General features: G+C 39.5%; 1 protein-coding gene across 1 annotated transcript; it reads left to right on the forward strand.

The window, feature by feature from the left end:
* The first annotated feature begins 1,201 nt into the window (after positions 1–1,201).
* On the forward strand, positions 1,202–5,370 carry LOC122747269 (circumsporozoite protein-like). Its single transcript, XM_043993389.1, has 3 exons — positions 1,202–1,280; positions 4,634–4,795; positions 4,868–5,370. The coding sequence occupies exons 1-3, from the start codon at positions 1,202–1,204 to the stop codon at positions 5,368–5,370; spliced, it is 744 nt and encodes a 247-aa protein (XP_043849324.1).
* Positions 5,371–14,617: the final 9,247 nt, after the last annotated feature.

Here is a 14,617-nt window from a genome sequence, read left to right on the forward strand (position 1 = left end):
ACTTCAGAGAAACAGAGGAAAGTAACTTTGACCTAATGTAGAGTGAAATAAGGTGAACTAGAAGAACAATATACATGGTGACTACAATAATGGAAATAAAAATCCCAACAATGACATTGGTAATGAACAATCTCAGTCCTAGATAATCAATGCTGAATCACTTCTCCCTCAATAGAGAGTAATAGGTAAAGGTTTGCACCCTGGCTCTTCTGCCTACTCTCAGACCATGGACAAGTCACTTTATCTCCTTGGCTTCTTGATCTTTATCCAGAAAATAAGGAGGTTGGATTATGTGGCCTCTAAAATCCCTTCTCACTCTAAATCTGTGAAACTAGATCCTATGACATGATGAGTATGGGAAGGGAATGGGCTTCAGGAAGCAGAGATGGGATATCAAAAAGAAACGACCAAGGGAAATCCTATAGACCTGAAGAAGAATTTCATGATGGCAGGGATTTGGTGAGCAGAGTATTTGGAACAAGGCAGGAGAGACACAAAAGCTTTAGGGAAGAATAGGTCTTGAATATCAAGTATGTAGCCAAAAGTTAATTTAGCAAAGTGTTGGAATGTATCATTTAAGATACTGGTGAAGAAGGAATGATGAAGAGGGACATGGTACCTTGGTCCCATAAAAGCTGGTATCTTCAGGTGACCCAAGAATATGGCTGCTAATGGTTATGCAACTTCTAGCAAGAGGGGATGGGGTAAGGGCTTGCCTGCACAATTATGGTATCTAGTGATTTCATTTCTATTATTTTATCCTTCTTTTGTACATTGACCTCTCTGGCTCATTCCTGGCAGTGGAAGAAAGCTGGTGAAAGGACCTGAGTCAATGACATTTGAATAACTTGTGCAACACAGGATATCACAATACCGTCAAGGAGTCTAGATTTCTGTATGGGAGAGAAACCACAGGATGGAAGACAGCCCATCATTATAATCACAACATTATCTTTGTGGTTTCCTGGCTAGGTGACTTCAGAGGCTTGGGCTAAGTTATATCTGGTTGTGACTTTTTGGGCAGGAGTTTTGCCAGCCCTCAAACTCAGTTCAACCAAAACTTAGGGATGGGTGTGATCTGGACATAGACGATGCCTTTATACAAGGGATTGTGTGTGAAGTTTCAAAGGGGACATTGTTCTCTGAGGTCTTTATAAGAGCAGTAGCCCTGGGTCCAGGCAGCACAGGTATCATCGCTACCATGGCTGCTACCAAGCTGCTACTGCTCCTTTTCTCAGTGGCCCTGTTGGGCCTGAGCTCAGCTCAATTTGCAAATGAGGGTAAGTGGGGACACAGAGACACTCTGATCATGTTAGGAGGTTGTTGGGTGGAAGGGTATCAGGGTATGTAATTCAAGTAAAATTGTTTGACGTTAGCCATGCTCAGTATAATTCAATTTTGTCTTCTCACAGTTAGAGAAATAGGAGGTAGTAATTCTTATTTTCCATGTTCTGATGAATCCTCAAATCTCTTCTCAGCCCTGGGTTGGAAGCCAAACCCAACCTATTCTTTAAACTCTAATTATTCTTTTTCCTAGGTGTCTATGCTCCTTGCTCTTCCTCATGCCCAGCATTCCTTTTTCCTTTTGGTTAACTTGTTGCTTCCCCCATATACAACCCATTTGCTACTTTTTATAATTCATAGCTCCTGTTACAATTCTGTTTCTGTCAGCTCTTATGGGGAAGCTATCTTGATTTCTTGCTGTACCCCCTCTTCAGAAGTTCCCTTCACCTAAGAAAGTATCATTTCATTTTAACACGTTTTGCATTTTCTATATGCAGGCTGTTTTCCCAAATAGAATTCAAATTCCTCAGCATCAGGAACTGTTTCTTCCTCCTTTGTACACGCAGTACCTAAAAAGTGACTGACACATAAAAAGAACTGGATAGATTCTTAATGAATTGACCAGAATAGAACTGAATTATCTGGGACCCAATATTCATAAGAAAACAAAAATGGTACAGATGATCTTTCTGCAATGCTACTGCTCAGGCAGAGACAAAACCATCCACCAAAGAGTTGTGAATTCTTCTCCAGCCATTAGGCCCTTTGCTCTTGGTCAAGATGTTTTCATAATGACTTTTTCTTTAGAATACCAATAATCAATCAACAAGCATTTATTGCTGGGCATTCAAACAAAATGGGTAGAATAAAATCAGTCAAGCAGTTTCTGCCTCCATGGAGCTAAAATTCAAACCAGAGATGATACAACAATGATTAGTGATTTTTTGTTCATTAAAAAGGGGTCCTCATGCTCAAAACTGTTCAAGAATTTGTAAACACTCCAATATTGGGCATCCTGTAGAAGAAAATTTGAAGTTCTGGAATGGAATTTTATTATTTTTTTTATCAGATGTGTTTGCATTATACAGAGTTAGTCTAAGCAGGGGAACATGATAATGTCCAACATATGGGATCCCAGTACTTCTGTTACTGTCCTTTGTTAACCGATTCATATATGGCTGTAATAAAGGGATGGAACTGTATTTCAGTAGGGAACCAATCTCAAACTCCTTCTTGCAAGGCAGATCTATTGGTATGTGCTCAACAACTGTTTTCTTGGAGTCCCGAGGAAGTAAGCAATTAGTTGCCCATGTTCCTGTGGCCAATAGGTGCCCAAGGTGGAATCTGAACTCAGGACATTTTGACTTTAAGGCTGGTTTTCTATCTGCTATGCCATTTTCCCTCTAAGTGAGATTTAACCTCACCCTTTTACAGATGAAGAAACTTGGGGTCAGAGAGGTTAAATGACTCTCCCACTGGCATAGCTGGCCTGTATTTTGAAAGCTATGACATGAACCCCAATCCCTTTATTCTAAGTCTGGTATTCTAGGGAAAGTCATGCTGGGGTAATAGAAAAGTATTTGGAATCCAAAGACCTGCATTAAAATTTTGCCTTTGCCAATGAGACCTTGCATAACTCATAGTGCCAGGAACATGGCTGAGGATTTAAGAAAGTTTCTTGACTCGACAATCTTCCTTGAATTCCTTTGGTCTTCTCATTAGAAAATGAAAGATTTCTATTAGGTGATCTCTAAGGTATCCTCCAGTTGTAAGTTCCATGATCCTAAATCTTATGTGAAAAACAAATATTCTGATAGGCAAAATGTCTTCTTTACATGAGGATGTTTAGCTCTCTGGAAATCCTAACACTGTGTGGAAAAGAGATGATTTTCTTCCCTTTGATATGTGAGCTGTACAACCCAAGAATGTCTTATCCATATTTAAGTTCATATTCCCTCATTGTGAGGAAAAAGAAAGCAAAACCTGAAGAAGTTTAAAAGTTCTTCATTCATTGTTATTTTGTGTTTTCTCCATAGAGAACCAGGAAGAAAACTCTGCTCAGAGTGCAGGTAAGACTGCTGGGTAGGAAACATGCTGACGTGCATCTGGATTTTATTTTAATTTTTCCATTGAAATGGTCTCGTTATGCATCCCAACATAGGACCTTAAAGCAGGACCTTACAAGCATTTTCATAGCATAAATTGGGGTTGGGAGATCGAGTTGTGCTTGAGCCCCTCCAAACCTTTAAGGATTCTGTCACTCAGAGCTGCAGCTATTTTGAATGCATTCCATGTCAAGGGATAAAGCAATTCATTAGAAATTCTGTGCCACAATTCAAAAACAAACAAACAAACAGACAAACAAACGACAACAACAACAACAACAACAACAACAACAACAACAACAAAAACAAACCAAAAAGAGCCAACACTTCTCCTGTCCCCAAATAATTCTTGGAACCTTACTTTGTTCATTTGCACCCTGTTTAATAGCTAGAATGTAAAAGGTTCAATTCATGACTATAATGAATCTTTAGGACACAGGCTATCAATTTTTAAATCCATTCTTTGCTCCTGATTTTCTCATTCTCTCCTCCCATTTCATCCACCCCTTCCATGACCCATAAGACTCCTCTCACTCTAGAGCACCATTTAATTACCCCAAGTTCTAAAAATTTAATGGGACCAAATCTTGTTTAAACTATTGGCCAAAAGGCCCCATTGAGGTATTTTCCTTTGGACCAGTCAGTTATAGGAAGTGGCACATTTTAGGCACTTGAAAAATATTGAATGATGGACACAGTTCATAATAAAGGCAAAAGCATATGATATAAATAAAATACTTTAATAGTAACATGAGGCTCAACAATATAGTTTCTTACACATAATCTAAATAGAACAATGGAAAATATATGAGAAATATGTAGGAGTCATGCATACTTAGAGAATATGTGGGCATCCACAAATGAGGGAATGCATATGTGAGAAACCCATGGGACCAAGATACACATGGAGCAGAAAACTCATGTTTTTGGCACAGCAAGCTGCCAATGTCTTCTGCTCCTGTCCTTAAGTGAGTCTAGGCCTGTTTTGTCCCAATCACTTACATACTCATCCATCATGTAAGGCTTAATTTCAAACTGAAAAAGCCCAGATGTCTTACTTAGATCCTTATCAGACATCTACCAGGTAAACCAGGATCACCCTCATTCAATGCTATTGGGAAGGTATTAAGGGCTCCATCCTTTCAAAAGTTAGCCTATGGACACAAACCATGCTGTCTGCATGCACTGCCTATCAGGGCTCTTCCTTTATCTCACGTTTCTATACCTGTGCTTTCTCCTGTCAGAAGATGCCCAAAGTTCAGAAGATTCATTAGCCCCCCAAGCACCAAATGACTCCCAGGAGCAAGGTGAGAAACAAGGTCAAAAACCAGGAGGTGGTCAGCAAGGAGGTCATCCAGGTGGTCAGCAAGGAGGTCGTCCAGGTGGCCCTCAGGGAGGTCAGCCAGGTGGCCAGCAAGGAGGTCAGCCAGGAGGCCCTCAAGGAGGTCAGCCAGGAAGCCAGCAAGGAGGTAAGCCAGGAGGCCCTCAGGGAGGTCAGCCAGGAGGCCAGCAAGGAGGTAAGCCAGGAGGCCCTCAAGGAGGTCAGCCAGGAGGCCAGCAAGGAGGTCGTCCAGGTGGCCCTCAAGGTGGACAACCAGGAGGCCAGCAAGGAGGTCAACCAGGAGGCCAGCAAGGAGGTCAACCAGGAGGCCAGCAAGGAGGTCGTCCAGGAGGCCCTCAAGGAGGTCAACCAGGAGGCCAGCAAGGAGGTCAACCAGGAGGCCAGCAAGGAGGTCAACCAGGAGGCCAGCAAGGAGGTCGTCCAGGAGGCCCTCAAGGAGGTCAACCAGGAGGCCAGCAAGGAAGTCGTCCAGGAGGCCCTCAAGGAGGTCAACCAGGAGGCCAGCAAGGAGGTCATCCAGGAGGCCAGCAAGGAGGTCATCCAGGAGGCCAGCAAGGAGGTCGTCCAGGAGGCCAGCAAGGAGGTCAACCAGGAGGCCAGCAAGGTGGTCAGCCAGGTGGCCAGCAAGGTGGCCAGTAAGGAGGTCTTTCATATCCTCTACCACAAAGGTAGTTCACTTTTATTCTCAGTGAACCAAAGTCCATTTTTCAATATGTACTGGCTGTCAACTCACATTACATAAGCCCCCAAATTTCTTTATACCATGTTTCCCTTTTCCATTAGTCTGACACTTTCCACTCTTCTTTTCTTCCACCTATTTGCTCACCATTTCTTCTTTCTGAACCTTTCTCCCTAATAGACAAAGAAACATTGAAGGAGACAGAGACATAAGGAGAAGGAAGGAAAGAGACAGACATTGAGAGAAAGATAGACAGAGAGATAGAAACAGACAGAAAGGGACAGAGAGAAATATAGAGAGAGCTCAAACTTTCTCCTATCCTTTTCTCTCTCTCCTTTATGCTACTCATTGCTATCCCTGCCCAGAATCTTTCCAAATTTTATTTTGTTTTCTTCTTTAAAATATATTAATGTATGACTTTCTCATTGCCATTGCCATTGCCATTAGCCGAGGCAACAGATCAGTCACAGTTCATCTTCTCTATGCCTCTTTGTTTTTCTTGTTTCAGTGCATGAAATGGAAGATGGAGGTTAGAGAAGCACCCTTGATGTCCTTGAATGGATCCGAATATTGGGACATTACAAATCTCTTGATCTTCTCCATTACTGTCTTTACAACACCAATAAATACAGTAGTAATCAAATATTGACTCCTGCTCCACTTTATGGCATTTTGTGTCAGTCAACTTTCAGCATACCAGGTGTTAGATATAGGGACAGTTCTATGCTCCCAAGCTATTTGGTGCTTGGCTCATTCCAGATTATTCTGTGCATGCACATCCCTGATTTGGAATTAGCAGCATAGTCCTGAGTCCCTACACTGCACCTTGCTTCAGACTGGAAGGGAATCACCCACAAAAGAAATATTTTTGAGCCCCTATGAAGTGCATAGTACTTAAAGGATAAAAAGAAGTAGCATGTTAAGAGTTCTTCAATCTTCTGTGCCATCTTCAATCATTTCCTTGGAATTATAGGGTCTGATTTTCTCTCTTTTCCTATTTTTGCTAGAGCAAAGACCTATTATGTGCCAGAGACTGTGGTAAGCACCTACATATAGAGACAGGCAGAAAACAAAGAACGAAACCAAAAAACAAAACAAAACAAAAAATAGGCAATGTGCTCTCAGGGAGCTCACAGTCTAAAGGTGGAGACAGCATTCAAAACAACTACATTCAGATGACTATGTACATTGGCCCTGTGGGGCCAAGTAAAGGAGGTCTCAAAGAGAAGGTACTAAGGATAAAGAGAGCTGAAAAGGGCTCATGTAGAAAGTAATGTTTCAGCAGATAGTTAAAGGAAATCAGGAGGTAAGGGTGAGGAGGGACAGAGGTCCAGGAAAGGGGATCAGCCATGAAAAATGCTCAGAGTTGGAACATGGAAAGTTGTGTATAAGAAACAATCATTCCTGGATCACACAGTACATGAGGGAAATAAACGATAAACAAAGTGAAAAAGTAAAAAGTGGTCAGGTTATGAAGAGCGTTAAGAACCAAAGAAAGGATTTCCTATTGCATCCTGGAATTAAGAAGGAATGACTGGGGTTTGTTGACTGAGTAGGTGACATAGTCACACCTTTGCTTTAGGAAGATCAGTTGGCCAGCTGAGTGAAGGATGGATTGGAGTAGAGAGACACTGTCCCTTTATATTGGAACAAATATAACATAATGAGGATCTTACACATCACTTATTTAGAACGGAAAAAGGCTTTATATCCTACATTTTCCTTATGCCAATGAGGAGAATGAAATGTAGAGAGATATGATGACTAACCCAAAGTCAAGCAGTTGTGAAATAGCAGAATCAGCATCTAAAACCAAGTCCTCTCTCTACTCCTGCAATAGATGAGAGGTACAGAAATAGGCGTTTAATAAGTGTGTGTTAATTATTTGATACATGGTAGCAGTAGAGATGCCCAGATGGTCATAGACAACAAAATAAAAAGAAAATCCAGGAATAAAATCCATGGCCTTCACGGAATACAAATGGATGGAATAGAAAGGCACCAAAATGCAGCTAACAATCAGGAATAGTTGATCTTCATATAAGGAGTTGGATCTTGGCTTCATAGGTACCATAGAGACTCTGTGGGAGATGGTACATGAGGTGGGGGTGGTGGCAAAGGTATTCACATAGGGCACACATGTAATCAGGGCAAAGCAGCCTCCTATGAGGGCTATATCCCATCTGGAACCCTTCTTTGTCTCAGGTAAGGGAAGCTCTGCCACAAGATGCTCAAGTTGACTATTGTGGTATCATTTGCTGATTCTCTTCTGTCATTGTCCTCTGTTGGGGTCTTTACCGGGTAGCTTCCTTTGGGTCTTCTGCTACCCTCTGCCCCTACCTCCTAGCCTTCTGCTGAATTGTAACAACTTTGTGGTTTGGCCTTGCCTCTCCTGTGTAGAGATAGGCCTAGTGTGAGGGAAAAATCCATCTTCTTCTCAATAATTCTCCGGAATTCAACAGGGGTGTGGCAAAGGCTCTTAATTTTCTTCTCATGAGAAGAATGCACCCTAGGGTATAGCTAGTGGGTGCCCAGAAAGGGGGCTCACAGGCCCTCTTTTATACCCTAGTCCATAATGCAATTGGACCTTCCCCTTTTTCATCACCTGTCAGATTACTCAAGGGTTACATTCTCCGTGCAAAAATGAGCTAATGGCAACACAGTATTCCCACCCCTCTTTCTTGTATGGGCATAAGTCAGGAGTGGATCTTATACTTCCTTATATGGACACAAATCTGGAGTGGACCTTATTGAGACCAGGGCTCCTTGAACCATGTGACCTTGCTAGCCTGAAGGGGAGAAGGGGATCTGAGACCTTTGTCCTACAAACAGGTCAGGAGAAGTATGACTTACTGTTATATCCACATTGAGAGGAGACAACTACCTATTTTCTCATACCTAACTAAGTTGAGTTACTAGTGCATTCACCATGGATATAGAAGGAGTCCCTGAGAGTGAGTATGGAGATAAGAATTTGAGCCATTGAAGTGGTTTGTGGGAATAAGCTGAGGAGACAGAGGTAAATGAACTGAAAATATAAAATTGTTTGGCTTTGTGGCATGTGTCCTGTCTCCTAGCACTCACTTCATACAGATTATACCAAAATTGATAGATCAGTGAAAACCAAATCTAATTGTGTCCTGTACAACTTACCTGAATGGTGCATGCAGCTGAATTCTCTCCCAGGTTACTCTTTTAGAAGTAGCATCTCCAGGATTGAGAAATTCTGTGGACCTGATATTGGAAGCAAAATGACATTCCAGGCTACCAATAAAATGACACAATTAATGGTACCCAACTCACCTCATCCATAAAAAACAAAAACAAAAAAACCACACAAACAATGGAGGACATGGAAAAAAACCAAAGAATAAACATAAATGAAGTAAAACTCAACTGAATTTCTTTATCGCAGCTGAGATGCTAGGATCATGTCAATAGTTTTCCTAATGGAGAACTATCCAGGAGAAAGGACCTAAATGGCTGGACTTCCTATGGGGGGATTGTTTGGGGCAGCAGTACCAATACCAGGTCCTCTAAGACAACGTGACCTTATGTGACAGCCTGTTAAATCTTCTTGTCAGGGGTGGTAGCTTGTAAACCTGTGGGGGGGGGAAGGCTGCCACCTGTTGTATGGATCTCTTTCTCTATGTTTAGTCATTATCAAGTTTTTTTTTTCTTGTAATAATTACTGATTTGTAGTAAAGGTGAAGAACAGGTATTATTGGGTCTCCTTTAGCTACATATAAAATTGAAATATTGCATGTGTACTCAGATGGACTTAGTACATCATTGCATTTACTTAACTTCTCTTAACCTCTCACAAAATGAGAGTAACTGTTTCTAAATGTGAAAACAAAACACATCAATGAAATAAATTTTTAAAAAGAACCCAGATGTTTTTAGATAACCAGTATATACCCTCCCACTGATTTCACAATTGCAGCCTTTTCAGCCTGGTAGGACCAGTTTTGCAGACTAGTAGCATAGACCTCAAGATTCCAGGGGCACATATATCCTGGGATGATGAATCAGGTAGGACTGGACTGAAAGTTGTTCTCTTCTTCAATATAGGAAATTTGTTTTTTTGTTTGTTTTTTTGGCAAGGCAATGGGGGTTAAGTGACTTGCCCAGGGTCACACAGCTATTAATTGTCAAGTGCCTGAGGCTGGCTTTGAACTCAGATCCTCCTTAATCCAGGGCTGGTGGTTTATTCACTATGCCACCTAGCTGTCTCCCAATGTAGGAAAACTTAAGCATAATTTATAAAAACTAAATAAATAGAAAACTAATTTTTATACAAGGCCAGTCAAATTATTTTTAAAAGAACAATCTAAGGCCCTCCCTAGATATTAACACCTTTCTCATATCTTTTCTGAATTTAATCTCCTCACTATTAGGACATTTCTTTTCCTTCCTCTCCAATATAACCTCTCCTCCCATCTCCCCCCAATCCCACTTAGAGTTTGGTGTATTTCTACACCAAACTTTGTCCATTGCACTTAAGCAGAGGTTTTCATCTGATGCCTATTCACTCCCACTATTCCATCATGTTCACAAACCCTTCTTCTCACATAATACAATTGCAAAGAATAGAAATGTCCACATTTTTTTCTGTCTTTGTCTCTACAATGAGATATTTCTTCTTTTACTCTTCCTGTGTACCCTGTCCAAACCCTCAAAACATATCCACTGTTGGGCCTCAATTTTTCTTGTTTAATGCCCTTAATACCTTGAGAAAAACTTAGAATACTTCCTTTTTATCCTCCTATTAAAATGCCATTATGATATCATCATGTGGCTCCCTCCGGGTTGATAAAATAAATGTATATTTCCAAGTTTCTCTGGACTCCTGTGTCTGTATTTCAAAGTTCTTTCTCAAATCTGGTCTTTTATTTCATGTTATTTTATTTTTCTCTTATTATTTTATTTTATTGTTTCTCATATTTATTTAGAATTTTATATACACTGAATTACATGTAAAATAATTTTAACATTCATTTCCCCCCCCCGCCTTTGGGGAGGCAAGCTATTCTACATAAGTTATACATGTGTAGTCATGCAAAAGATTTCTGGGGCAGGTAGGTGGTGCAGTGGAGAGAGCCCCGGCCCTGGATTCAGGAGGACCTGAGTTCAAATCCGTCCTCAGACCCTTGACACTTACTAGCTGTGTGACCCTGGGCAAGTCACTTGGCCCCAATTGCCTCAACAAAAACAAAAAACAAAAAACCATTTCTGTTTTATTCATGATGTGAAAGAAAACAGACAAAAAACCTCACTAAAAATAAAGTTTAAAAATGATGCTTCAATCTGTATTCAGACACTGTCAAATCTTTCTCTAGGGAAAGATAGCATTTTTCGTCATAAATGATTCAGAGTTGTCCTGGATCATTGCATTGCTAAGTCATTCACTGCTGATCATCTCATAATCTTGCTGTTACTTTGTACACAGTATATTTGACTTTGTATTAGCTCATGTAAGTCTTTCCAGGTTTTTCTGAAGGCTCATCATTTCTTATAGCACAATAGTATTCCCTCATAACCATATGCCACAATTTGTTCTGCCATTCCCCAATTGATGTACATTCACTCAATTTCCAGTTCTTTGCCACCAGGAAAGAGATTCTATTAAAATATATATTTATAAATATATGTGTGTGTGTGTGCATGTATTTTGTTTATAGAAGACTTTTTTCTTTTTGTTTTCTATCTCATTATAGATACAGACCTAGTAGTGGTATTGTTAGGTCAGAGTCTACATCGTTTTATAGCTCTTGGGACATAGTTCCAAATTGCTGTACAGAATGGTTGATTCAGTTTCCAACTCCACCAATAGTTCATTAATGTCTCATTTCCCCCACATCCCCTACAATATTCATAATTTTTCTCTGTTATCCTATTATTCAATCCAATAGGTATGAAGTAGTACCTGAGAATTGTTGTGACTTACTTGTTTAAGACTGATAGAGTTAGAACATATTTTTCACATGGCTAAAGATAACTTTATTATTTCATCTGAAAACCATCGATATATTTTGATCATATATCAGTTGGGGAATGTCTCTTATTTTAATAAATTTGATGCAGTTCGCTTTATGTTGAGAAATGATGTTTTTGAAAAAAGAAATTAAAGTATTTTATTATTTTCTAGTTACACATAAGGATAGTTTCAACGTTTGTTTTCATAGGATTTTTAGTTCCAAATTTTTCTACCACCCTCCTTTCCCTCCCTCCTCCCCAAGATGGAAAGCAGTCTGATAGAGGTTACATATGTACACTCACATTAAACATACTTCTGTATTACAATAGTCCTCTTGTGAAAGAAGAATCAGAACATAGAGGGAAAACCTCAAAAAAGAAGGAAGAAAAGCCCCTAAGTAGAAACAGTATGGTTCAGTCTGCATTCATAATCCAATGTTCTTTTTTTCTGGATATTGAGAACATTTTCTATCATGAGTTATTTGAAACTGTTTTGGATTGTTGCATTGCTGAGAAGAACCAAGTCTTTCCAAATCATTCATCACACAATGCTGCTGTTACTTTGTACAACGTTCTCCTGGTTCTGCTCCTCTCAGCATCAGCTAATGTAAGTCTTTCCAGCTTTCTCTGAACTCCTCCTGCTCATTGTTTCTTATAGCACATTAGTATTCCATTTCATTTATATACCACAACTTGTTTAGCCTTCCCCCAATTGATAGGTATTCCCAACACAGAGAGAGCTGCCATAAATATTTTTGTACACGTGGGTCCTTTTCCCTCTTTGATGATCTCTTTATAATACAGACCTAGTAGTGGTATTACTGGGCCAAATGTATGAACAGTGCCATAATACTTTGTGCATAGTTCCAAATTGCTCTCCAGAATGGTTGGATCAGTTCACAGCTCCACCAACAATGCATTAGTGTTCCAATTTTTCCACAGCTTCTCCAACATTAATTATCTTCCATTTTTGTCATATTAGCCAATCTGATAATTATGAGGTCATACATCAGTGTTGTTTTAATTTGCATTTCTCTGATCAATAATGATGTAGAGTATTTTTTTTCATATGGCAATAGATGAGAAATGAAGCTTTTATCAGAAAAATTTGCTTCAAATTTTTTTTCACAATTTCTTTTGCATTATTTCTCTCCTTCATATTCCCACCCTACACTGTTTATTCTATTCTTTATCTCCTTTCATTCTGTCCCTCCTCAAAAGTGTTTTGCTTCTGACTACTCCCCCTCCCAATCTGCCCTCTCTTCTATCACCCCACCCCCCACCCACTGCCATTATCCCCTTCCTCTCCTACTTTCCTGAACGGTAATATAACTTTCTATATCCAATTGAGTGTGTATGTTATTCCCTCTTTGAGCCAAACCTGATGAGAGTAAGGGCCATTCACTCTTGCTCACTTCCCCTCATCTTCGCCTCCACTCTATAACCTTTTTCTTGCTTCCCTTTCTCCCAATGCTTTCCTCTCTCATCCCTTAATTTTATTTTTTAAAAGATATGATCCTGTAACATTCAGCTCACACCTGTGCCCTCTGTCTAAATATACTCCTTCCAACTGCCCTCATAACTAGAAAGTTTTTATGACAAGTATCAACTTCCCATCTAGGAATGTAAGCAGTTCAACCTTTTAAAATCCCTTATGATTTCCTTTTCCTATTTACCTTTTTATGTGTCTCGTGAGTCTTGTCTTTGAAAGTTAATCTTTGTATTCAGCTCAGGTCCTTTCTAAAAGAAGGCCTAAAATTCCTTTCTTTCATTAAATACCCAATTCTCTCCCCCTGAAGGATTTGATTCAGTTTTTCTGAATGATTCTAGGTGATTCTTGGTTGAAATCCCAGTTCCCCTACCCTCCAGAATATCATATTCCAAGCCCTACAATACTATAAAGTAGAAGCAGCTAAATCCTGTGTTATCCTACTTGTGGCTTGACAGGACTTGAATTATTTCTTCCTGGTTGCTTGCAATATTTTCTCCTTGACTTAGGAGCTCTGGAATTTGGCTAAAACAGTCCTAGGAGTTTTCATTTTAGGGTCTCTTTCAGAAGGTGATTAGCAGATTCTTTCAATTTCTATTTTGCCTTCTGTTTCTAGAACATCAGGGAAGTTTTCCTTGATAATTTATTGGAAGATGATGTCTAGACTCTTTTTTTGATCATGGCTTTCAGGTAGTCCCATTTTTTTCAGTAATAAGAATGAAAGGGCATATTTATTTTAAAAAATTCCTTTTAACAGACTTTGTTTTTTAAAAAAAATTACATGTAAAGATAGATTTCAACATTTACTTTTGTAAGATTTTGAGTTCCATATTTTTCTCCCACTCTCCTTTCCCTTCACTCTCCCAAGGCCAGCTAGCAATCTGATATTGGTTATACATTACAATCATATAAAACATATTTACACATTAGTCATGGTTTAACAGTAGTGTCAGAAGAAAGGGAAAATGAAACACAAGAAAGAAGAAACAATGACAACAATAAAGCAACAACAAATAGCAAGTTTACATCTATATTAAGAAGCAGCAATTCTTTTCTCTGTATGTGGAGAGTATTTTCCTTCATGAGTCTTTTTGGCATTGTCTTGGATCATTGCATTGCTGAGAAGAGCTAAGTCTATCACAGTTGATCATCACACAGTATTGTTGACACTGTCTACAATATCCTCTTGGTTCTGTTTATTTCATTCAGTATCAATTAATGAAAGTATTTCCAAGATTTTTTTTCCTGAAATCTCCCTGCTTATCACTTTGAACTTCCTTTTCCATTTGGCTAATTTGGCTTTTCAAGGGTCTTTGTACTTATTTTACCATTTGGCCTAGTCTGTTTTTTGTTTTGTTTTGTTTTGTTTTTGTTTTTGTTTTTTAGTGAGGCAATCAGGGTTAAGTGACTTGCCCAGGGTCACACAGCGAGTAAGTGTTAAGTGTCTGAGGCCAGATTTGAACTCAGGTACTACTGACTCCAGGGCCAGCACTCTATCCACTGTGCCACCTAGCTGCCCCCTAGTCTGTTTTTAAGGTGTTATTTTCTTCAGTATTTTTGTGTCCTTTACCAAGATTTTGACTTTTTTTCATAATTTTATTGCATCACTCTCATTTCTCTTCCAACTTTTTCTTCCACCTTTCTTATTTTATTTTCAAAGTGCTTTTTGAGTCCCTCCATGACGAGACAAATTCATATTTTTCTTGGAGGCTTCAAATATAGGAGCTTTAACTTTGTCA

Source organism: Dromiciops gliroides, chromosome 3 (genome assembly GCF_019393635.1).
Source record: "Dromiciops gliroides isolate mDroGli1 chromosome 3, mDroGli1.pri, whole genome shotgun sequence".
Classification (NCBI taxonomy): domain Eukaryota; kingdom Metazoa; phylum Chordata; class Mammalia; order Microbiotheria; family Microbiotheriidae; genus Dromiciops; species Dromiciops gliroides.